This window comes from Saccoglossus kowalevskii, chromosome 21 (assembly GCF_978046115.1).
Source record: "Saccoglossus kowalevskii chromosome 21, keSacKowa6.1, whole genome shotgun sequence".
Taxonomy (NCBI): Eukaryota; Metazoa; Hemichordata; class Enteropneusta; family Harrimaniidae; genus Saccoglossus; species Saccoglossus kowalevskii.
This window is the reverse complement of record NC_140661.1, coordinates 4,839,237-4,866,399: the sequence shown is the minus strand read 5'-3', so window position 1 is coordinate 4,866,399 and position 27,163 is coordinate 4,839,237. Positions and strand designations below refer to the sequence as shown.

General features: G+C 33.6%; 1 protein-coding gene across 1 annotated transcript; it reads left to right on the top strand.

The window, feature by feature from the left end:
• On the top strand, window positions 1-23,757 carry LOC100329064 (ZO-1-like protein). The gene is made up of 3 exons (XM_085494848.1): window positions 1-328; window positions 19,479-19,713; window positions 23,508-23,757. Exons 1-3 carry the CDS (start codon window positions 49-51, stop codon window positions 23,635-23,637), a joined length of 645 nt encoding a protein of 214 aa, XP_085350974.1. The 5' UTR covers window positions 1-48; the 3' UTR covers window positions 23,638-23,757.
• The last annotated feature ends 3,406 nt before the right edge of the window (window positions 23,758-27,163 follow it).

Here is a 27,163-nt window from a genome sequence, read left to right as displayed (position 1 = left end):
AAACAGAGTACAGGGCCACGTACGCACGCAGAGCTGTAGCTTTTCAAGATGGCTGGCAAAAGTGCTCCAGCTCGGCTACTGGAAAAGCATAAAACCGCAATACTACGGGATCTAGACGTTACGCAAGTTCTGCCAGGATTAGTGTATAAAGGTGTGTTTTCCATTCCCGAAGAAAATGAAATTTTAGCTGAAAGGAACCCTGAAAATCGCACGGAAGTGTTCATCGATCTCCTTGCCCGTAAAGGGCTTGGCGCGTTTCATGAATTTTGTTGTGCGCTGGAAGACAGTTTCCCGCATCTACTGACCATGTTTTTGCTCGACAACCCAGGTATGTGTTGATTTTGAATTTTAGATCACTAAACTATATCTATTTGATGCGATCGGTAGTCCTCTGTACACATATCACCAAATCGTTGTCATGTTATCGCAAGCTTGTGTGATATAGTTTGTCATAACATTCAAACACGGGACTGTGATTCAAACAACCGCTCAGTCATTTGACACAGGCTCGCGTGTCGGCTTCTCAAAACATTCACACTCATTCCAGATTCCCAAAACACGAGACGATTCCGCAGATTTTGGGGACAAACTTCAAAATATGTTATTTTTGAAATGCCCGGCTATATTGATCGGAAGTTGGCGAATGTTGTTGCCATTTTACGGTCATTCATAAAAGTCCAAATCGTCAACAATCAAAACAGATCTATTTTAGTCATTCAACACAGATAGAAAGAAACGTGTACCGTGGCTTGTATTTTGCGTCTATCACCGACCCGTGTCCGATCGATAATCCGATATTTATCAATGACTAAAATTATTTAAAAGTGCATTGATCAAGGTGATTCAACAAGTGCCAAACGTGTGTAAATTTTAACACGCCCTCTTGTGACCTTGTATGTATTTTCTATCAACAATTTCAACTACTACCGGTAGTATGATTTTCTCCTGATTTCAAAGATTGTGTATTTGTGAGGCACTAACAACTTTGAGTTAAACAAAAATAAAATAAAAATATGATTTTTTTGTTGAAAAGACTTGTAGTTTGTGAAACATGAACTAGAATAAATAAATTAATGAATAAAAAAAATAAACAACCTTCCTCATCGAAACTGGTCACCAAGACTGTATAGGGAAGCAGCCATTGAATGTTGCAGCATAAGTAAGGTATAATGTATTTTAATATCAATATCAGGAATTTATATCTGGCTTCAGCTGTTATCTTGTGATTGCAAAAATATTTGAATTATTTAATGCATTTGACTGTGTTGTAATCCTAGAGTATTCCTTTAATCCTTTCAATATGAGAAAATTATTGATAGAATTTTTAGTTAGGATGGGTTGCAGTCACCGTTGGTCCATTTTCTCTCAAATCAATCAACCAAACTGAGATGTATCTTTCAAACATTACATGATTTTATGTTATTAAGTTACAGTAGGTACTCTGACCTCATTGACCTTTCCAATCAATATAATGTTTTCCATATGCCTACATGGTGTCACTGGTATTCATATTGAAATTGTTTTATTTGGTACTCTGAGAACAGATGACAATTCAAAATAAAGTGAAAAACAAGTAACGTGAATCAAGTACACAGCCTAGGAATACATCAAATGTTTCTGGTGATATTTTCTTTTAAAAAGTAACCTGGCTGATTTTTACTCATTGTGTGGGTATATATTTGCATAATTTTTCCCTCAGGTTGTATCAATTTTACACATGGTTATTGTAATGTTTGTATGCAATTGAATACAAGACCCATATTAATTAAATTTTGAGAGAATTACATTATATTGTGTTTAAATTTTGTATGCTAGTACGATGTCTCATTTGAAATAATAATAATAGTTTTAGTGGTTTACTTGTTGGATAGTTTGTTATGTTAACCTACTATTGATGGTGTATACTGCTATGTTTGTGTGTGTGTTGGCCAGACTGGGACAGCAGAAGCATTGAATCCCTGATTTTTTATTATCTCATTTATTTATGCCAACTGGTGGAACTTTACGTCATGCCCCCCTAATAGAATAAATGTATATGGAAACCAATTATAATTATTTGCTTTATTTTTTTACATACATTATAGTGTTTACCACGTTTGTCACTAATTCAAATATGCTGTATATGATATTGTAACCTGAGAAACAGAATTGCTTCTGTTCACTGACATACCTCAGTGTGCCCCCAGAAATTTAAACCACTGTGATGGTAAACACTTTCTTACTACATTTGTAATTTACATTTAATTTGCATCATTTTGGATAATTGAAATGACTCGCACCACAGAATAACAGGATAATAACTGTTGCAATGTCAGACCAGTGTGGTGGTAAAATAGAGCACTGTTGTAGTAACACCATGCTACTTGTATCCAGTAGATAACACTGTACATCTAATCTCAAACTGAATTTTATTGAGAACCATTGAGAAATTATATCAATAATTTAATCGAACATCTGAATATACAATAAAATCTAATTCCTAATTTTTTGAGTATATGAGATAAAACTTATGTCAATTCAGCCAATAAATGTGAAATTTATTTTGAATTGCCACCAATTGTTAGTAGTATGTATTTACACCTAACGTCTTGAGTGTCATTGTCTTGAATCCCAGAATGAACTTATAAGCAGCAGTCATTTTTAATTTAGGATTTGCATGTCAGTTTAAAACATGCCTTCTCATTAATTTTTAATTGACAATTATAAATCTTGTCTAAATAGTAAACAGACATCATAATCGTACTCTACAAATATTCATAATTGTATTAAAAAAAAAATACTCCATGTATTCTTGTAATCAAAAAGAATGATTTTATAAAGTATGCTAATCGGATATTTCACAATCTGACACAGCAATTTAAGATCAATTGATAATCATTATTAAAGAGAGGCTGTCATTTCCTTGGTTTGCCCCATGGCATTGTGGGTACATCATTGTTTGAGTTTTGTATAATTTTGATTCACCTTTTATAGTTTCTGTTTGATAATTCAGTTAAATCATTTGTCTTATGTACACGTCCTGTTTCATTCCTGCAAAGATAAATGTGACTGTACATGAGAAAAATCCTTATGACAAAACGTATCAGAACAGAAGTGAAATCTGTTAAATTCAACAATCAACAAACATTAACTTTACCGGTAATTTCAAAAGTATTAAATTTGATAAGTTGGCTAAAAGAAATGATCAGATTTCGTTGAATTTTACACTATGCTTTTATTTTTTTATGCTGTTGTTCACAAAATCCAAATAAAAATATACTGTATGGTCACCAAACTACTTTTCACAAAAAACACAGGTCAAACATCCATGAAAATGTTGATTTTGGGTCAATATCCTATGATAAAAATGTATTTCACAATTTAGTTGTCACATTAGCCTGACATGTAGGCATGTGTAGCGCCCTCGCCAGCTGAACGGCATCAGACCTCACTAATGCCTGACAGAATAGTGTACGTCTCATTTACAAGATCAATACTGCAAATTTGCAAAGTTCACGCCTTCTTGCATTGAGTTTCACTGAATATTCATTTTGGTGGTCATGGTAACATCGTCAAATCAAAGCCGTGTTTGCATTGTCATCAAAAATCAGACTTGTTTAACAAGATGATGAACATAGGGTAGAAATTTGCCAGCACCTTATCTCACATTATGTCAACAAACAAATAAACTCTTCCATGAATGGTTACTCTTTGATAGCTGTCACTATCTGAAGCTCCTGCAATTTGATTGGTATAGACAAAAAATTGTGAGGGGAAGTGAAAAACTACATGTACGTCGTTCAACAGGTTTGGACCACCGTGGAGGGCGCAACTCAAGTGACCTTGTCAGAATATTGTCACATATAGTGGAAAAATAATTCATTAGTGAAATAAATATACCGATAAGATGGTACCTTACATGTACTTATTGATGTCAAGATTTGTTTGGACATTTTGATGATTACTATTCATTTTTTGTGAAATAACGTGACTTCCTATGGAAATTATTCCAAAAATTCCATTTTTACATTTTGTTAGGTAGGTTTTCTTCAAACAAATATTTTGTACTGGAAAAAAGTCATGAAAAATTAAAAAGTGACTGAGTGTGACAGTGTCAAAATTATGTGTCACTTTAAAAAAAAATCATTTTTTTTCTTTCTTATCACATGTCTCTATTTACCCTAAAAACAATTTTGAATCTAATCTAACATTTATTTCCTTTTGCTTCAAACTATTTACTGCAGCGCCCTCACTAGGCAGGTCACTAACATTTGTAAACATAGGATCAGGGTATGATTGAAAATCCTAGCTGTATTTGCAAAGTTTGATGAATTTTCATTGAAAAGCCAAAGGTTTTACTGGTCATCTCTTTGACTACTTATTTCAGAGGCCCATCACAGTTATATGTAAAACATGCAAGTAAGCTCACTAGTTTGTCATTGCAGTTTTCAGAAGGCTCTGTCTGAATAAATATTTTAGCATTGTAATTGATGTTTTGATTATATAAAAAAGTAACAAATTTGTGACATGATTATGGAAAGATTGTCAACTAAGGGTGAACGCAACGATGTTAATCTTTATCAGTTTTGGAATAAACGCATTGTGTACTGAAAGTTATCACGATATACAAAATGAATATAAAACAGTCAACATCAGCAGATAATGTGATTTTGGAACATGCTGAAAACCTGTATGAAATGTGCTATTGTCTCTTGCCTAATTATAATCCACTTGTACATAACAGTCCACAGTAATGTTAAAATTCATGAGTAGTGCAATTTTACTTGGACAGACTTGGTTTTTACAATTACTTCAAACTGTCATTTGTATACAATTTGATGCATTCACTAAGAAATAGAATGGTTTTGACAAAGAAAATAACAATATCTGTTAGATATATATACTGGTAGTGTATAATGCATTGTTCATATTCATTAGTATAAATTACAAAAGAAACATGCATAAAGTATGGCACATGCGAGAAATTTAATAAATTGAACAGGAAATAAAGTGTTCATAGACTGTATATACACTTCATTACACTATACTTCACTACACTACACTACACTGCACTACACTACACTGTGCTATGCCACCCACACCAGGAAAATACTAGTACAGAAAGTGATATTTGTATGTGAGAGCCCTCTATCAGTAACTGCAATGATGACTCCCTAAGTCACTGCTTGCAGTGTCTAACACTTGGAAGATCAACACTATTGATACTGTAAAGGGGGTAATTATTCACTGGGTTTTAATTTAGCTTATTTCGCTGACTGGAAAAATGCGCTAAATTAAAACACAGTGAATATGTAAAATTTAGCATAGAACACATTATCTAAATGATAAAACCGTGAATTTAAAACCCACTGAATATGCCTGAAATGGTAAATCAGTGAAATTTAAACCCAGTGAAAATTAGTCATTTTACAGTATATTGAATATTTTCCAGCTTCTTAAGGAGTTAATTTCAAAGCCAGAGGCAAATAGTGTTCCTCCCCTGACAGAAAGGACAAACTGTTCATACATATACTTTAAAGCTGTGCTGCTGTATAATTTAAGGTCATTGTCGTAGCCCTGTTGATGTTTCATTCAAGACGTCGCCGAAAAGGTATTTTATTACTTTTACTCTGTACTTTGTTTGATTGAAAATCGTCAAAGGTATTGAAAGGTATCATTGACACATCCTCAGGACACAAACAGGCATACTTGCAAAAACAAAAACTCAGTTTAGGGTTTATGTAATCTTTAGGAAGTATATCTTGCATTTTAAAAGATTTGCCTCATCACAATGCAATAGATATGTACAGTGTGCTACTACACTTTTCATTAAAATTGAAGTATTAGATTATTGTTTGGTATTTCACTGCTTTAAGTAACAACCTATCGTATTTCGTAGTAAGTTAATTTCATAACATCTGGTTTTCGTAAAATATCAATAGGATAGCTCTGTTTGTTGTTCAACTGCCGCCAGACAGTCAACAACAAGTAGCTAGTACTTGTAGATTTCAATACAGTTTATTTGAGGTATGGTGTAATCTTTACATTGACTTTGATACATGGACAATCTAAGAACTATCAGTGACCTTTTGTGAAAAACAAGAGTTAAATTTCACAGTGAGCTTGCTGCGACTAAGCAACAATAAACCTGTCTGAGAATCTTGACTGTTCGTTGACTGCTACTGTGGGTTTCTTTATGTACCTTTCAAGTAGGGTGGTTTTTTGATGAGCTCAACATAGAATAGGACATCATAAGCTTTGCAAGTGACAATCTAGGCTTTAACCAAGGAGTGAAAGTATGCTTAAAGATATACGTATTTGAGAAATAGTTCGTAACTGTATTTGTAAGATTAAAAACATAGCATAAGGTTTGACTGCAGTAGACAACGTGATTTTAACTTATGGAAATATGTCACAAAGAAAACAACTATTTTTCAACCTGTTGAATAGTAGATTTATTATCCTATTCTCACTATGTATCCGTACGCATTCCTTTACCACTCAACCATTTAACTTTTCTGCTTTCTCTGATAATTTATTCTCCAGTCTAATTTTCTACTTTTCCAAACTGCGTCTTTTCTTTTCAACTTGCTTAGCAAGGTCATTTCGAGTCACAAGATGTAAATTGGAACGTGAAAGGACATGCTAGGCTCCACTCAAGTACTTTAATTTTAAAAAAGGAACAAAAATGGTGGCTCTAGTTCATTGATTTAATGAAACAGGGTGATAATTTAACATAATAGTAGACTCATTAGCATGACAATAGACTGAGGATAATAACTACAGGTTGTTGAGGTCTGATTGTTGTCTCAGTGAATAGCCGTGGAATCTAGGTGTTATCGTGTATGTATCAGAACACAGGTAATTGTTTATCTATTGCATACTAACACATTGCGTACAAGTAGAACTCAGCTGTATTTCAAGTGTGCTTGTGATTCGTTGAAAAAAAACAATAATTAGTGCGTTTGCTGCCATGCTAGTTAAATTGGTTGTCGTAGCAACCCTGTGGTCTTCTTAGCTCTGTTCCACATATCATTCATTCCATGTATCTCTGATATTGCTTTAGACACACGACTTACCAGTGATATTGCTGTAAAATTACTGTCAATACATTTTCAAACATTACAAAAAAAATAACAATAATTTCATATCCTAAAAATAATTCTGATAAATAGTAGTCGATTTAATCCTATTATTAGTAAAAAAAATTAAAATTATCAGTAAATTTATTACATGTAGTTTTACTTTCATAACAATGTTTAAAATTTGATATGAATTACTGTTTGTAGATATTTAATAGATAAATTATTCTGTAATAATATGCAAATTGTAAGTCATTCATAATATTAACTTAATGTGAAAATAGCTTTATTGATATCACCTGTTCCTATTATTGTCCATGTCGTTGTTTGTGTGTCATACGTTAGCTTATTGTTTTGTTACGAGTTCTTGCATATCTTACTGTAAATTATGTCATTTATACGTAATATCTTATTTCCTACAAATTCATTTTATTGTTCGTCATCAATACCTGTTTTTCACAGTAAATTGAATTAAAACAATTGTTGTTTATAGAATTCTAATTTATAATACAGTGTATATCCCAGGTCAATTTACTGTGTCAGGAAAGGAATTGTACTGATAATGAGATAATACTGCAGGATATTTCTCAAGTTCAATAACAGTGACCTAGACAGTCTGTTGTACTGTTCTCATATTTTTATTATTCTAGTTTATGTTCCATCTATATTGCAAAACGTTACCACAACAGTGAAACTTGCTGTCGTCAACGTATTTAATATTATTGGGGGTACAGCATGTAGGTTGTATGAAATGTTAGCTATATATGGTCTTAGTGTCCTTGATGGGGTATTGTAGTACTATCTGTCCTATGTGAGACTAACCATTGTTTTATTTACATCTACTTAACAGAGCATGATATAATCCATCTGTTGCTACTGGTGTTCAGTAAATTAATACATGCTGACCTAGATACAGTGCCTGCTCTGCTGAATAATTGGAAACTTACACAATTTTGTTTATAATACTATTTTGAATGTGAGATGACAGTGAGAGTGGGATGTAGAAATTATATGTGGTCCATTGTCATGTGTTGTTTGGTGACAAAAACTGTTAAATAAGATTTTTTGTGTTTCTGTTATGTAACTATATACACTGTAGGTACATACTGTTGAACCATCAAATTGAAACTAACACTCTTCTTATTTAGGAGATACATATCCTAAATCAGACTTCTATTTCTACTTTATTTTAGCTCGGATTAATTTTAGCTGAAAACACTTTTTGAGTGTTTTGTATGGAAATTATTTTCACTGATTTTTTAATGTGAATTATAGGAAAAAAGGTATATTTATTCACTGGATTTTATTTTCACTGAATCATTCCTTCACTGAAAATAGCCAAATTAATTCCAAGCTAAAATAATACTCTATTAGAACTGCATCTTCAATAGAAGTGCATATTAACCGTAAATATCATTGGCTGTATTTTGACCATAGAAACACCTCTGCAATTTGCATATTAAGTGAATGTAATTAATAACAACTAGAATATGCATACGTGTAGTATTTGTAACACTTCTTAGTTTTACTGAATAAGTAGTGCCCAGTAGTCTGTTTACTTAAAATATCTTGTATAGTCCGCATAGATGATTTATTTAGACTTTTAAGTACATTTGTAGTATAAGTGACCCACGCAGCTATGACAGGGAAGTGACTTGGAACAAATATCAATACATTATGCTATCATTTCTCCATCTGCAGTGACAGAACATGCAAGTTGTATCAATTATCCAATCATTGTTTGTGTGTACTGGTAATTCACTCCTCCTTGCATGTGTAAAATTAAACAATTTGAATCTCGGCTAAGGTCAAAGGTTACGTTGAGTACTATAGAACTGAATTTTAAGGATATGCTGTTATGACTGTTTTACCAAGGAGTTAGACAAACATTTTATGTACTTGTTCTTAGTTCTAATAAATCTAACAATATCCTGTGCAATTAAGCCATAGTATTTCTCAATCATATTATGGTAAACTATGGTACTGTATCAATTTGTAAAATTAAATCAGTTGTTTTGTAATGTGATAGATCTCCATTGGTTTGATTTTACCGGCTGTCAGGTTCTAAAACACATAGTCACTGTGATAAAGACTAGGATGTACAGTTTGTAGTCAAGATCAGAGTTACGTACTAAGGATAGTACTATAGCCCAGGACAAGTAAAAGACAAGAGACTATCCATACCCAAAATAGAAACATTCCATCTATGGAAATCCAACAAATTGTAATCAAATTAACCATGATTACCAATTAAGTATTATCTTGAAAATAAATCTGTGTCAATAATCCCTTTCAGGCCAATATTTGAAAATCGAGACGGCAACATTTCCAAAATATTGATGTCACTTGATGACCTTCCAATTCTAGGAGTTTCTAGTTATCTATTTTTCATTTTTTTTTTTTTGCATTGCATCTATTAATAATTAACATATACTTCAGTTGACCAATACTGTTCATAAAAGTCTTTGTAATTTTGTTGTATTTTGCAAATAAATTGCTTAATGCTATACAAGGTTATATGTGAAAAAAAAGTTAGGGTCATTTTTAGGGAACATTTTTGAGATGAACTTGATATTTTATGCAGATTACAGAGTTGTATATAATACATAGGACTACAGTAGGGAAAAGTAGAATCTCTTTGCAGCTAAAGAAAATAAAACATTGAGAACTTTATTTTTTTAAATAAAAAAAGGGAATAATAACCTATTTATAATAGATAAAGATACAACAGTTTTTGTATTTGCCCTATGTTAATGCATGATATGGGTTTGCACATGAAAACTATTGCACATCCACTTCAAACTCATCCATGTTCAGGAAATTGTATTCAATTGTAACAACCTCAAGTGATAAAAGTAAGGTGTGTAACTTTCATGCTTGTACATGTGGTTGTTCGTTTTTTCATTCCTCCAGTCTGTAAAATGTTCTTTCTGAGTTAAACCATTGTAGAATTGAACAGCAGTATAAATATACGTTATTCTGTATTACGTGTTCCCCAGCATTGAGTTTACAATTTCACCTTTGAACTTCAGAAAATGTGAGCATACTTTTCTGTAACCCAATATGTACAAATGAAAATACAAGTATGGTTGTGAGTGTTGTAATTTATCTCACTTGAGGTGCTATTATGTTAACCAATGAACAATTTGTAAGTGGATAATAGGTGCATTTGGAGTTAGAAAGTTAACCTACCCACTGTATTTGAACAATAGAGAATGACTCACAGTGAGAAGCCTATACGTGTGACTGAGTAAAAGTCATGGCAAGTATCCTGGTCTATCATTATCACAAATAGTAGGCAAGAAATTTCAAGGTCATAACAATTTTGTGAACTTATTTAAAAATACATAAATGATATGTGGTAGCTGATTGGTTAATGAACCTTATGATTAACATACATAAATGATATGATATGTGGTAGCTGATTGGTTAATGAACCTTATGATTAACATACATAAATGATATGTGGTAGCTGATTGGTTAATGAACCTTATGATTAACATACATAAATGATATGTGGTAGCTGATTGGTTAATGAACCTTATGATTAACATACATAAATAATATATGGTAGCTGATTGGTTATATTCCTTAAGCAAGAAATTGCCACATGCAGATGCTGTCCATCCATCCCAATGTGTTTCTCATTATTGTGTGAAAATTAAATTAAAATATGGTAAATTTGTTGATGTCGAGTAGCAATCCTGTATTCTCTCACAACTACCAAACTATTATCTAATTTCTGTTTAAAGTATAAGCAATACAGTTCTGTTCATTCTAGAGTCACACATGCAAGTTCCCAGTATTCACAAATATTGCTTATGTAACATGATTCCCATAGGATTGATAGCAAGTCTGCCTGTAGGGCTTCTAATTTGAAAAATGAAAATATAATATTTGTCATCTGAGACAGTATTTGTCATCTCTAATACATTCAACAAACAACTGTCTGGTTATGAACACTCCTGTTGGACTAGTATGGTATATTCTGAAACTTGTCACTCCTTCTGTCTTAGACTGTGCTGGTGGGGTAGGGATTAGCCTGACAAGTTGGCGTAGGTGACGCCCTGGACTGCTGCGATCACAGTGGGGATCACAGCAGTCCAGGGCGCCACCTACGCCAACTTGTCAGGCTAGATGGGATGTCTGTTTTTTGGGGGTTATTTTGGCAAAAATTTATAGGAAAAAAAGACATCATCAGATGATATAATACCCTCCTTTCCTCAATTCTACACTAACGCAGTAATTCTGTATGAATGAATGAATGGGTGGGTAATGTACATACATATGCAATGTACATACCCCATGTGAACATGACCCTCTATATACCATGTAGGTAGCTAGGCACTCGTATCAGGTATCAGTTAAACCATGTGCTTTCAGTTCCATGGTCAAACCAAGGAGGTAGGTCAAACATTATTCACCATCCAGTGATATCTATATGAAAATTAAGCTGTATCTCCATAAATTATTAAATGATACATCATTCTAATGTAGAAATTATATCAAATATTTTAATTTTTTAATTTTAATATCTGTATATTGTCCAACTGAATCAAGGTCAAAGTGCTATGCCCCATTTAAAAAGTCAGTGTGAGTCACATTTTGAAAATTTACATAAACAAAAGTTTTTCCATAGTTTATTTTTCTTGGGACTTTAACCATGATAACATTGATAGTATAGCTGTACATATACCAATGGCTATTCATTTAGTTTTTTGATCTGATGTCTGTATTCCATTCCTGTGGCTTGTACAAATCCCATCAGTTCAGGTCTTAGTTTAAGGGATGAACCAAAATCAGTAAGGGAGGGTGTGTTTGAGAGTTTCTAAATTGACCTTTCTGTTACCAAAACTACCCACAATGTATTTCCGTAGTTATCAAAAAATGGGAAAAATATGAAGTCACATATCGTTTTATCCCTCCCTGCATTTTCTAATTACTCCAGGGAATTTGAATGGTCCATCCCTTATGCCAATTCAGGAATTAAACTTCAGTATTCTTTAAGGGCAGCCTATTTTGATGCAACTGTTCTTTCAGATACCTGACTAAAGGAATTCTGATGACTAAAGCATTTAGACACTGTAAAATATTTGATGAGTTGAATGTAAAATATAGAAAAAAAAAGGATTTTCATTGAATTTTATTTTCACTGATTTATCTCTTCAGCGATAATAGTGAAAATAATTTAGTGTAAATAAAGTACTTAGGAATAGTGCAGCTAATTTTGAACTTTGGTACCAAATCAAAGGAAATCCCATGCTCTTTGGAAGTGTTTCTAAACAACCTTTATTGTGTTTATGTGAAAGAATTCTCTGTGTTTTTCTTATCTTCATCTTTTGTTTCCATGGTTACTAGCTTCGGCACATCCTGCTTTTACTGCTTAGAGTGTTCACACATTTCATGTGTATTTCTACTGACTTAATTTATATGTTATGAGTAGTACCCCTTAGTTTGTCAGTCTTTAACCCTTTCAAAACACATCAAATGGAATAAGCTGATTCCCATGCTGTCAGACATACCACCTACTTTGGCTTTCACCAATAATACATGGGTATGCATTTTGTTGATTTGCCATTGAAATGTTTCCACATTATCCTCACATTTCAACAACTATTGTTTAAATACTCCATTTATATTGTAAGTTAATAATAGTTGTAACTGTATGCTTCCCAAAAATGGTATAGTACCTTAAAAATGATGACCCCTCCGGCTAAATAAACCCTACCCCACTAAATCTGTCTTAGTGGAGTGATCTCATTGTTAGTAGCTCCCTTCAAGTGTATTAAAGAACTTGAAAGGTCATGACCTCTGTCAGGAAGTTAAGCTGACTGGACACTGTGAATTGGGTTCATAGTTTGGCAGCGTCAGTGGTGATTATTAAACTTGCCTTTTATAAGAGAGACTTAAACGTTATTGATCCTAGTTGGTATTGCTGTGTGTTGAACCAAAAACAGGAAGACAACCAGTGCAGTGTGGTTAACCAATACTGGTAGGTTTTAATCGGCTTTTTACACAAAATTGATTGATACCATGATAGTTTAAACTGATCAAAGGCGTGTGTGAGAGTTTCTGAATTGCTTTTAAATTATGCACTGGTCATGTCCATCTCCGTTATTAATCAAAGAAGAAAATGATTGTGTTTTTAGACTGTATGGTGTTGGTACATGCTGTCATCAAAGATGACATTTCAAGGCTGATATCATTTCACACTCACACCCTAATTCACTAATGAATTTCAAAACCACTTTAGATCACTAATTTTATTTTTAGCTTTTCAAGCCCTTCCCCCCACTGTTCATGTGATGGAAATTCTTGTTGCATTTGAATTGGTTACATCTATGTGAAAAGTGTCATAATATATTGTAATATATGGACATTTGCTTGGTGTTTACACAGTTCATATGGGATGGGGGGTGGCATGCTTGGTACACTGGTGAATTCTAGTTTCAAACAAATTGTGAATCCCATGTTCACTGCAGTCAAGCAACACACTAATGTAAGCACTTTTAATTTTTGCTGCAAGAAATTTTCCTGATTTAATAATGTTATGGCATCTATTAGACAAAAGTTTGCAAAAGTCCTGACACTCTGTGTCGTAGGACCGACTACAGAAAAAGTGTCACTGCTGCAAAATTTCAAAATTTGCTGAAATTTGCAAAAAATTGTTTCTCGCCAAATTAAAATGATTTACAGTACATGTAAATTTACAGATATATTTCTATGGTTGAAATAATTTTAATGATTTAGTAAACACCTTGTTTCTATTCAAAGTAACTTGCACATAAATCATGTGTGTAGGAAGTATGGTTGCTCTCACTAGCATTCCAATGCATAGTAACACTAGTACTGATTATTTTGATAGTCAAAGCATTGATGTGTGATGTAACCATATTCCCTGTAAACTCTAACATATGAAACACTATGTTTTACTTGTTGCTTTCATCTATAACTTGAATAGGCAAAGAGAATGATATTTTGAGTTTAATATAACACATTCATGTTTGTAGCAGAACAGATTGCAAGAAAAAATAATATCATACGGTAATGATCAGTGGGGATGCATGTTACAGGAAACTTAAGTTTATCATCATTGCTGCACAAATACTCCACTTCCTGGATGTCAAATACTAATGAAAGACAACAGTGGATTTCATCTTTGAGTTTAAAATATTGTCATTGATGCTTACAAATAAATGCTAAAACAAGTTAGCAATTAGTGACAATACATCTATTCAAGACAAACAATGATATACATAAGATATACACATAGAATTAACACTTCTCATAACAATTGTATGCATAAGATATACACATATAGAATTAACACTTCTCATAACAATTGTATGCATAAGATATACACATATAGAATTAACACTTCTCATAACAATTGTATACATAAGATATACACATATAGAATTAACACTTCTCATAACAATTGTATGCATAAGATATACACATATAGAATTAACACTTCTCATAACAATTGTATACATAAGATATACACATATAGAATTAACACTTCTCATAACAATTGTATACATAAGATATACACATAGAATTAACACTTCTCATAACAATGGTATACATAAGATATACACATATAGAATTAACACTTCTCATAACAATTGTATGCATAAGATATACACATAGAATTAACACTTCTCATAACAATTGTATACATAAGATATACACATATAGAATTAACACTTCTCATAACAATTGTATACATATGTACATAGCAAACAGTGGGCAGGCTTTTAAAATTATGTTTCCCATGATGTATTGGTACAATCCTTGGGATTGTGAAGTCTTGATTTAACGTAAAGATGTATCATTTCCTTCAAAAACCATTGAATTTGAATTCTGGTAAATGAACATTTATGCTATATGTTCTCTCTGTTATTATTAAGTGTAGTTATTTTTTTCAAAATATACTAATAATTTCAAATTGAATTAGTAATAATTACATTATAGTGTATATGCTATTGTTTTGTCTCCAATTCACTTTCACTAAAACTCAAAAAAAGTTATCCAGAGAACACCCAGATGCTACATGTTACAATTAAATCCATTCTCCTTTACAGTCCTATTTTGGGGGATGCTCAGTGGTCGATTCGAAAAACATAACATGAAGCTAGGGAGTGAAGTTCTCTAATACACACATACATAGATTGTTTGTTACATACCAGTACATACGATACAATCACTGCATATAAGTTCAATTGTCCCAAAATTAGCTTAACCTTTTCACCACCCGTTCCCTCTTTTAAATCACAAATTTACAAAATAGTCCCATTTATCATCTACACTTTCCTTCAGAAGATTGGGGCAAAAATTGCTGTATTTTTGAATAAAGACTGAAAATTAACTCAAATTCTGTCTGTTGGCTTCAAAATTAGTGTTCATTCTCAGAAAAATTGAAGTATATGAGAAAAAAGTGCAAAAAAATTTGGTGAGAAAGTCTGGTGGTGAAAAGGTTAAAACATTATGTTTGAAATGACAACTAGCATGGTGAGACATTTGCAATTATTTGCCATATTTTGGATGTAAAACGGTGAAGAGAAGAAACCAGCGAATTGCTGATGGTCCAGTCAGCATCTAAATCAATGTAGTTATGTTTTTCATTTTTCAACGACCTTTCTATACAGTGTACTGTAAAAATTACATTTTTAATTCAAAATAAATCATAATCCATTTTGTTCTCAACATGACGTATCTAAAAAAAATACTTATTTTCATTCATATCTTTAAATATCAAAATAAGCAGTGTAAGCATATGTTGTCTAGACAGTGTTATATTTATTTTGAACTAACTTTACAATCTTTTACAAACTTTTAGCAGTATATTCCAATTGTTTTGCATACTTCTTGTTTTATCTCCTCTAAACTTTGTACACAATAAGTGGGTACATGTATATCTGAACTTAATTAATTCTACAAGTGAGTGATCTGCTTTGGCATTTAAGAGTAACCTGTCATATTATTGGTATTTCACACAACTGTAGTGACATCATTGTATTGTTAAGTTTAAAGACATGTGACAGTTGAGTTTAAAATTGTTAATACTGTGGACGAATAGTAAAGAGTTGAAAATTTTGTCCTGAGCTTGTTCTTTGCAAGACAAGAAGCGAAAGTTCACTGATTTACCACACTTCCTACCCTATACAACAGTGCGAGTCTTATACAAATAACCCAAATACAAATAACGCTATTACCGTGACCTCAAAACATTAAATTACGCAGGGAGTGTCCTGTTGAAAAGAGCAAATCTCTCAAATGTTTTTCTTTGATTGCTTCAATGCATTTTACTTCTAGCAGAGTGGATTTGTAACAATACAATCATTGTCTCTGTCAAGGTCATTCATTAAGTTGTGACATAGCAATGAAAATAATGTTCTGGTATTTTACAAGTTGTAATAATAAAACAGAGGGCATTGTCCTATATATCTGTGTGTGGTAACTGATCTACTTACATATTACAGTGTTTGTCACTTCATTATATACTTGAAGTTTTGTGATTGAATGCACTGAGATAAAAGTATGAACTTACATGTGGATCAGTTTGCAGATTTTAACTCTGATATGTCTTTAACAAGTTTATCTTTATGATTTGGTCTGAGAATTAATTTTAGCAAAGTATTGTATGTGCTAAATCATTTACATACGGTAGTTTAACCTTTTCCCAACCATTTCCTATTTCATCACAAATTCACAAAAATAGTCATATTTATAGTATGTACTTTCCTTCATAAGCAACATTTTTTAATAAAACTGATAATTGACTCAAATTTTGTCTGTTGGCTCTAAAATTAGGGTTCATTTCCAGAAATATTAAAAAAAAAAAGATAAGAAAAGTGCAGAAAAATTTCGGCAAGAAAGTCTGGTGGTGAAAAGGTTAATTTCTTCATGGGTGCAAATTAGTCAGTGTGAAGGTTGAGTGAATTATATGTGAACCGACCGCCATGTTGGCTGGGCTGGCTAGGTTTGCTTGACTGTATGAAATATCTGTGTAAAATTATATGTGAACCGACCGCCATGTTGGCTGGGCTGGCTAGGTTTGCTTGACTGTATGAAATATCTGTGTAAAATTATATGTGAACCGACCGCCATGTTGGCTGGGCTGGCCAGGTTTGCTTGACTGTATGAAATATCTGTGTAAAATTATATGTGAACCGACCGCCATGTTGGCTGGGCTGGATAGGTTTGCTTGACTGTATGAAATATCTGTGTAAAATTATATGTGAACCGACCGCCATGTTGGCTGGGCTGGCTAGGTTTGCTTGACTGTATGAAATATCTGTGTAAAATTATATGTGAACCGACCGCCATGTTGGCTGGGCTGGCTAGGTTTGCTTGACTGTATGAAATATCTGTGTAAAATTATATGTGAACCGACCGCCATGTTGGCTGGGCTGGATAGATTTGCTTGACTGTATGAAATATCTGTAAAATTATATGTGAACCGACCGCCATGTTGGCTGGGCTGGCTAGGTTTGCTTGACTGTATGAAATATCTGTGTAAAATTATATGTGAACCGACCGCCATGTTGGCTGGGCTGGCTAGGTTTGCTTGACTGTATGAAATATCTGTGTAAAATTATATGTGAACCGACCGCCATGTTGGCTGGGCTGGATAGATTTGCTTGACTGTATGAAATATCTGTGTAAAATTATATGTGAACCGACCGCCATGTTGGCTGGGCTGGATAGATTTGCTTGACTGTATGAAATATCTGTGTAAAATTATATGTGAACCGACCGCCATGTTGGCTGGGCTGGCTAGGTTTGCTTGACTGTATGAAATATCTGTGTAAAATTATATGTGAACCGACCGCCATGTTGGCTGGGCTGGATAGATTTGCTTGACTGTATGAAATATCTGTGTAAAATTATATGTGAACCGACCGCCATGTTGGCTGGGCTGGCTAGGTTTGCTTGACTGTATGAAATATCTGTGTAAAATTATATGTGAACCGACCGCCATGTTGGCTGGGCTGGATAGATTTGCTTGACTGTATGAAATATCTGTGTAAAATTATATGTGAACCGACCGCCATGTTGGCTGGGCTGGCTAGGTTTGCTTGACTGTATGAAATATCTGTGTAAAATTATATGTGAACCGACCGCCATGTTGGCTGGGCTGGATAGATTTGCTTGACTGTATGAAATATCTGTGTAAAATTATATGTGAACCGACCGCCATGTTGGCTGGGCTGGCTAGGTTTGCTTGACTGTATGAAATATCTGTGTAAAATTATATGTGAACCGACCGCCATGTTGGCTGGGCTGGATAGGTTTGCTTGACTGTATGAAATATCTGTGTAAAATTATATGTGAACCGACCGCCATGTTGGCTGGGCTGGATAGGTTTGCTTGACTGTATGAAATATCTGTGTAAAATTATATGTGAACCGACCGCCATGTTGGCTGGGCTGGCTAGGTTTTCTTGACTGTATGAAATATCTGTGTAAAATTATATGTGAACCGACCGCCATGTTGGCTGGGCTGGCTAGGTTTGCTTGACTGTATGAAATATCTGTGTAAAATTATATGTGAACCGACCGCCATGTTGGCTGGGCTGGCCAGGTTTGCTTGATTGTATGAAATATCTGTGTAAAATTATATGTGAACCGACCGCCATGTTGGCTGGGCTGGCTAGGTTTGCTTGACTGTATGAAATATCTGTGTAAAATTATATGTGAACCGACCGCCATGTTGGCTGGGCTGGCTAGGTTTGCTTGACTGTATGAAATATCTGTGTAAAATTATATGTGAACCGACCGCCATGTTGGCTGGGCTGGCCAGGTTTGCTTGACTGTATGAAATATCTGTGTAAAATTATATGTGAACCGACCGCCATGTTGGCTGGGCTGGCTAGGTTTGCTTGACTATGAAATATCTGTGTAAAATTATATGTGAACCGACCGCCATGTTGGCTGGGCTGGCTAGGTTTGCTTGACTGTATGAAATATCTGTGTAAAATTATATGTGAACCGACCGCCATGTTGGCTGGGCTGGCTAGGTTTGCTTGACTGTATGAAATATCTGTGTAAAATTATATGTGAACCGACCGCCATGTTGGCTGGGCTGGCTAGGTTTGCTTGACTGTATGAAATATCTGTGTAAAATTATATGTGAACCGACCGCCATATTGGCTGGGCTGGCTAGGTTTGCTTGACTGTATGAAATATCTGTGTAAAATTATATGTGAACCGACCGCCATGTTGGCTGGGCTGGCTAGGTTTGCTTGACTGTATGAAATATCTGTGTAAAATTACAACATGCTGTGGAGTATTCTTGTGTCAAAGACTGCATATTAAAGTCATCAAAAATGTTACATACTAGTAATAAATAACAAATGCTGTTTGAATCAAGCTTTCAGTTAATGTTTTATTCTGTTTTTTTTTTCTTTAGAGTCTCTTGCAAATGAAGGAGAAGGAAAAACTCCAACCAAAGCATTGCAATTGAGCTTTGAGATGGCGCTGAAAGAAAGAGACGCTGTGTTAAGAGAAAATGCACATGCACTAATGGAGAGGGATTCTGTAAGAAAACAATATGAAGAGATGAAATATGAAAGAGACAGAGCTTTAGCGAGTTTAGAAAGTCTTGGACAGCATGCACCGTATGACCAGACACCAGCCTATAATGTGTATGTATTCACTTGTGTTGCATTGGAACTGGGATGTTTTTGTGAATAGGGCCAAAAATAAAAAAATTCATGTTTCAGGTCGTTGCATGATTTTGTTTAAAAAAAATCAAATTTTCATGAAAAATCAAGATAATATAACAATTTCAAGATAAAAATCATGAAAAACAAAACAAAACAAAACATATTATAGCAAAAAATAATTGTTTAATTATTAATACCAATGCCCATTCAAATAAACCTGCCATGTGACAAGTGACATTTCATGATGTCTGCCCTCTATAGTTGACTTCTATCTTTTTTCTAAAAACAGTGCACGACTCACACAAACTTTGTTTGTTTTACTTTTAGTTTGTGCTTAGATTAAAATAAAACGCATCTGAATGCCGAATCGTTGTGTATTATCATTATTGATGCCATTTTGAATTGCACAAGACATCGTTATATGGTAGTTAGGTATTCTTAGGTAGATTACACGTACAGTTACTCTGACTTGACACGATATTAGAAACTAAATAAATGTAACTAAAATAATTTAACAAATATATGAATATTGCATCCAAGATTAAACCATTCACACTAAAGCAATTGCAGGTATTTTATATGAATCAGAATACTAAGAACTGCTTGAGATCTCATAGTGAAGATTATCACTTTACATCAGAAATTTGCTATTTGCTTTTCAGAATGACCTAATCATTTCAACCAAAAGGCCTCATTGTTTTTTGTTAAATTTACTGTTTTACACCCAAAATATGGCAAAAAATTAGCTCATTATCATAGCTCATTTGAATATGGTAATTAGGGTTCAGCGACCTCACTGATTTTACATTTAGAATCTAATTTAAGTGCCAGGATTGTAATGTATATAATGAAAATATTTTTACCACTACAGTATAAGACTTGTTCTACTTTCCATATACACTACCAGACATGGAATTCATACTAACTCTGTATTTATCAACCTACATGTATATTAGACTACCCAAGTTTGTCTCTAAAATGTTCAGAAAAAAGTTCAGCTTCAAAAAGTAGGCCGTCAAACTTTTTTAAATACCACACAAATTTTGTAAAAGTAGATGGTTAGTTATGTCATTAGGATATCAACAGCAAGCTGTCACCTTTTAGAGAAAACACACAATATCAACAACCACAATAGAATGAGAATTGATGTACCCTACTATTTTATTATTATATTAATATTCAGTAAAATGTGCAAAAATAGTAATTTTTGTTTTAAAATTTGAATCAACGGTCACATTAACCTGTGGTCAGTATCTCCACACTTTAATATTTGTTGTCACATACTCACTTCAAGTTCAATGCTATTGCAGTATTTGCTCCATTAGAAGTGCATCTATATTAAAAGCACATATAAACCAAAAATCCCATTTATTATAAACTGAATCATAAAATATTACTTATATTGACCATAGACACCTGTAATTTTGATAGGCGCATGTATTACTAATAGAACAACTATGGTATGTCACAGTACCAATGTTGGATGTATTTTCATACATTGGAAAGATATCTCCATTTTCAATTTAAAATCTAATGTGATTATTCTGTGTTGTCATTGTTATGAAACCCTACATGTGGATGGTAAGAGATATTACTGTAAAATACTTTATTTTCACTTGGAATTAATTTTCACTATTTTCGCTGATGGAATGATTCAGTGAAAATAAAATCCTGCGAATATACCTTTTTTCCTACATTTTACATTCAACTCATCAGAAATCAGATTTTTCAGCGAAAATTAATTCCAGCTAAAATAAAGTATTTTACAGTAGTGTATAAATGTTGTCTGGTTTGTCAGTGGTAAATGTACATGTAGGAACTGAATACATAGGTACAATGTTGCTGCTATATGCGTGGGTGTATGTGTGCTCATTACAGGTGACACCAATAATTCCCAGGGTAGATTTTTATATCAGATAGATATACCACAAAACCCTGACTCGCAGCTCTATAAACATGCATGGGTTTTGACGGAAGTGATGTTATCTGAGTGTCTCGCTGCAATTATCAAGTTGTAATACTGCCATGTAACTAGGGACATGTTGATTCTCACTACAAAGAGTACTCATTATTGAAGTATTATGTCACATATTTATTGTCATGGTAACAATCACCGCAAGGATAGACAATTTATCTTGACATTTAAGTCTTCCGAGTCTGTAAATTGGTGCTGCCTGTTAGGTGAAATGAGTGGGTAAATATACATCTTCAATTCAATAGTTGCTGCCTAAATAAATAAATAAAAGTACATTTTGATCACCTGACTTAGACAAGCATTGACCATTCACCAAGATTTAGATGAAATAATAGGTCTTTAGATTACAAAATGTGAAAGAGACAAGTACTAGTGTACATACATGTTTGGGTTGAAAGCCACACCCACTCGTCTATACCCTGGGGACATAAGAACCAATGGAGCTGAAATATTACTGTGCGGACTGTGTCTGTATACATTTATGGAGACCATTATGAATGTATGCTTCATTTTTCTATGTAGTAGTGGATTGATTAAACAGCAAATGTATAGCACAAGTGTTATCACAAATACTGTATGTATTTTAATTTTCTTTGATGTGCTTTATTTGTTTGAAATGATCCAAATTAAACATGATAGCATATTGACAACCATAACTTTGAAGAATAGCTCATAATATTGGAGTACAATTTGTTTAGCCTCTGATGTGTTAAAGTATTTAAAGTTTGCCATGTTATTAGGGAAGAGATCTTGCTGACATTGACGTATGTTTTCATACATAGAATTTGGAGATCCAAAACTTATTTTCACACTGTTGCACTTCTGCTCTCTGCAACTGTTTCCTTATATTAACAGCAGATGAATGTGTGGATTCCTGTCAAAAACGCAAAATATTCATCATTGCAAAAGAAAGATACAAAAGACCTTGGTTTGTAGCTTGTCACAGCTGCCTGCCGTTGCCTAGGAGAAGAAATCCTGTTTCATGGTTGGCTGGTTACAATGTTTCTGTCAGCCCATCCCACATGATTGAAATGAGAGTAATTACAATTTTCCGATCTTTCAAATAATAGGTGTATAGGAAATTTTGGAAACCTTTGACAATGTCATTTCAGGGGATTTCTCGTCTTTCATGTCTTTCAGACGTTAAATAAACAGTATTGCAGTTGAGTAGTTCTTTGCACTGTACCTGTCATTGAACTTCTATAACTTGTGTTGAATATTGGTAAACAATTCAATGGTTTTGTTGCTGTATTTTGTATGTGAGGAATGTCTTAAGTGAATTGCTCCAACTAGTGGCAGAACATTTGAAATCTTTTGTTTGAAAAAATGCTACAAAATTTTATTATTTGTCCATGTTATAAGGTACAAAAAAATGCTTATTATTTCCGTTGATTAATGTTTCTCCTGTGGTTTCTTAACATTTTTAACTTGGGTGCCATGGAGACTATTGCTTTCATTACCGGGGTAGTTCCTTTTTAATTTCAATCAGAAAAAGTATTTTTAGAAATTGAGTGACCACAGAATGTCAAAGTTCAAGCCCTCAACTTGTATTACAGTGTAAATTCTTAATACATTATATATTCATGGAAAGATATGTACATTGGTTTTACATATCAACAAAAACAACTTAATAGTTAAAATCTGATCAGATAAAACCTGGGATGAGACACTTAATTGTTTTAAACATATTATTATTATTTTGTTACTTACTGGTATAAGGAATATAATTATTAAAATTTTAATTTTCCATAATTCTGTGGTTTCATGTTTGTAATTTATTTCCCTTTACTTTATTTAGTTATCGTTCTCATGGCAACGCATCAAATCCAACATTAGCGCCGTCTCCTTCATATGACTATGCTATGTCTGCTCCCAGAGGAAGATCACCAGGCCGACGAAAAGAAAAAGAGACGAAGATCAAGAGATGAGGTATGATGGCATTTTTGTTGTTTTTTCCCATGACACCTATTCCTCTCATACATTTACATATAGAACATGAAAGCTATTTACTATCTGCAATAACATTAAAAGTTTGGGAAACTAAACAGGAATTGAAAATGAAAATAAAAATTGATGTTGCCCAGTTGCAATAGTACTTCCTTCTAGCATGGAGGTAAAAAGAGAAAGAGTCACAGCCACGCTTAGATCAAAGGTACCAGGATAGTCGCCACTGTTTGCCCATGGCGCTAACACGGTCGCGTAAGGTTTATAATATTTCAATACAAGGCATGTCAGAAACAACAATGTCCGATTTATTGTACACAAATATGTCATAGTGAGTAGCACATAATATGGTGTGATTTAACAACATGTAAAAACACAGAGGTGTGAATATTATGGGATATACAGGGATGGACGAAAACAAGTAATGGTTGATATCCATGCTGAAATGCAAACAGTGGTACATTGCAAGTGCGCCCTCTATGTTACTGAGGTGAAATGATGCTGCCTCTATTTATGACATTCACCTCCACTCAATGCAAATAATGTAAACTGGAATTTTGTATTTATTTAGAAAATCTGTTTTTGGCACCAGTATTTTCCATTTAATTTAAAAGAAGTTCAGGTTTTACTTCTGCTTCTTTCAAAACCAATTAACTCTTCATGTCCATTTATTTCCCAAAAAGCCTCATTTACGTGATGTCCAGTACTCTTCAGTTAACATGATTTGGGAACCACTTTGTTTCCTTTATGTAAATCTTGAGACAAGGATAGAGAAAGCATTAGTTTAATAATTCAGTGTTGTCATGGCATTTCGATGGTAACAACGTTTCTGGATTGGGTGGTTTGGTAATTGCCCTCTCCAGTTATATAATAGTTCCACAAATTGGGGTGATTTAACTTTTTTCATGGGCAATTGAATTCTCTGTTAATCATGGCAACTGAAAAAAAAGTAATCACAAAAGTAATCAAGGTTAATACATTATGTTAAATTGTCCTTACACCAGTCACTTTCTATGGAACCTGCTTATATGTACCGGACTGGTGGTTGTATCCAGACTGGTTGTTATATCTGGACTGGCAGCTATATAGTGTTTTTTTCACTTGCATTAACCAGCTACATTGATACTTGCATGTGTGCCTATATTATTATATGTAATGGTACTTGAAATGCCCTTCTTTGTCCGAATGTTGTATTGTTTTGGACTTGATCTTGACCAAAATAGTAATTCCTAGATTAAGTGTTTGTCCTTTAGTCATCCAGTACTGTAAATTGGGAAGTGATATCCTGAATACATGTTATCCTGCTTATAATTGTCATCACTCACATAACACTCTTGTATTTATATAACTACGTATATACGCAGACATAAACTCATTATCTAGTACTTATAGGTTTCACACTACAATTAGAACTCTGGGTGTGAGATCAAATAAATATAAAAAAAAATATTAAAACAAATATCAGAATAACCATTTCTTAGATTTTTAAGTGGAAAATTAGTGAAAGCAATTTGGTAAATAGTTTTGGTTTTGATTTAATTACTATAATAATGTTTAGTCTTACACTTTAAAAATGCTTTTCAAATTTCATCAGTAAAATATTTTGAACGTTGAACTTTATATGTGTAAAGCCATTCTTTTTATCCCCATGGGATTTCTTTGCAGTGTGAACCCAATATTAGGCACCACCCTGTATACTGCAATGTTATATAAATAACACATTACACAAGTACATGTATATCTTCTATTTTTAATCTACCGATGTATTCAAAATTAATATAAAATAATTTAAAATAGTGATATGAAAAAGTTAGTGTGGTTATTGATTCAGCAGTCTATGTTTACTCATTCTCAGGGGTATGTGGTTTACTTTGCCAAAATGTCACTTATTTTGTGATTTTGTATTAATGAGATTGGATCTTGTATCTGTGGTTATAAACATACTGTAGTGTGGATGTGGTTAGCATAGTGTAAATTCTTTTCATCTCTGTGTAACTCAATATTTGGGTCAAAAAGAATAAGGTACTTTGGAAAGAAACAGATTTTTTCTGTTTCAGTGTCTGTGTCAGTGATGTTACACCAGTACAGTATAGAAATAAATGTGCATTAAAATTAAACTTTTTTTGACCCCTTTCGCTCCATTAGAGTGTCAGAATGCATACATCTTGACTTCCTATAATGAGATAAATAGTAATTACATGTCTTGACTGGAGGACTCTACATTAGTGATATGAGGCAGTATGTGGTACGTTATACATGTATGTATGGACATTGTACACTCTGTGCTCTCTGCATCTAGACAACGTTTCTGTGAGAATCTAGTCTTTGAAGCCTAAGTGTTGGATATAATTGTGCTTCTAGGATGGCCATGGTTACAGTTGAAACAGCATATCCACATATTTGGTAACCATTTCAATTGTGCAGTTGAGTTCACATTGTAAATGGAATTTTTTTACAATTCCCATGTGTGTGTGGGCCAAGTTTACATTGGTACTATACTGGTATTATGGTTTTAAAGTGTTCAAATCTCTCAAGAATTTCTAAATACTAGATAGGTACATTGGAATAACGTCCCAATTTGTCTCCTATTTCTCCCATTAGTGGTGAGTTTGTAAGTGTTCTGACCAGGAATTTCCAAATTGTGAATGAGTGTTTAAATATTGAGGTCAGAGTTCAGGTTAGGAAGAGTCAGTACATCTATTGGTATGCTTGGCAGGGAAGTATGTGTGTGAAACCCGAGAAGATGGCATCATCACTTTAATCTACACCAACCAGTTGTTTCTCTCTGTCATCCCTTGCTCATAAATTATACATATGGCATGCAGAGTCTAAGCCCCCTTTGCTCTTCAAGCAGTGTGTCCTTGCTAGCAAACAGGGAGTGTACAATATACCATCATCAGTTTTGTTCTCCCAATACTAATTGTCCTGTTTGTTGAATCACATCATGAACTATGGAGGAGAAATCTAAAGAGGTGACACCTATAGAGGAAAAACTGAAAGAGGATATTCCTATGGTGGATGAACTTGAAGAGGACTCTGTGGACAAACCCAAAGAGCTTTGTATTTATGTAACGGTAAGCTGATGTACAAGGTGTCCCTGAAATGACAGGCTGCTTTTTATCTTATCTATTTCATCTTGTCATATCATGGTGAGACAGTTAAAAATATGGATCTAGTGTTTAGAACAATTTCCGCTACTACTGGGTATTTCTAGGCAGTTGACTGATGAATTATTAGTACAGTTCAGGGTCTCCTGGTGAAATGCTGAATCTGTTCTCAGTGGGGGATCATCAAATGTTATATCACTGTGTGTCAGTTTATTATTAACAAATGTTTACAATTATGGACACAAGACTGTGTTATTAAACTCTGGATAATTGGCAGTGCTATACCTAAGTTTTCATGTCTACATGTTTACTTGGTATGGTTACACTTGGTAGACACCAGTCATGTGGCTACATATGTTAGCAATTAGCTTGTATGACAGATATCCCAGGTCATCCAGAACCA

Coding starts and splice junctions, on each gene's coding strand:
- LOC100329064 (XM_085494848.1), top strand. CDS start 49: ATGGCTGGCAAAAGTGCTCCAGCTCGGCTACTGGAAAAGCATAAAACC. Junction 329..19,478: donor GTTTTTGCTCGACAACCCAG/GTATGTGTTGAT, acceptor TTTTTTCTTTAG/AGTCTCTTGCAAATGAAGGA. Junction 19,714..23,507: donor CAGACACCAGCCTATAATGT/GTATGTATTCAC, acceptor TACTTTATTTAG/TTATCGTTCTCATGGCAACG.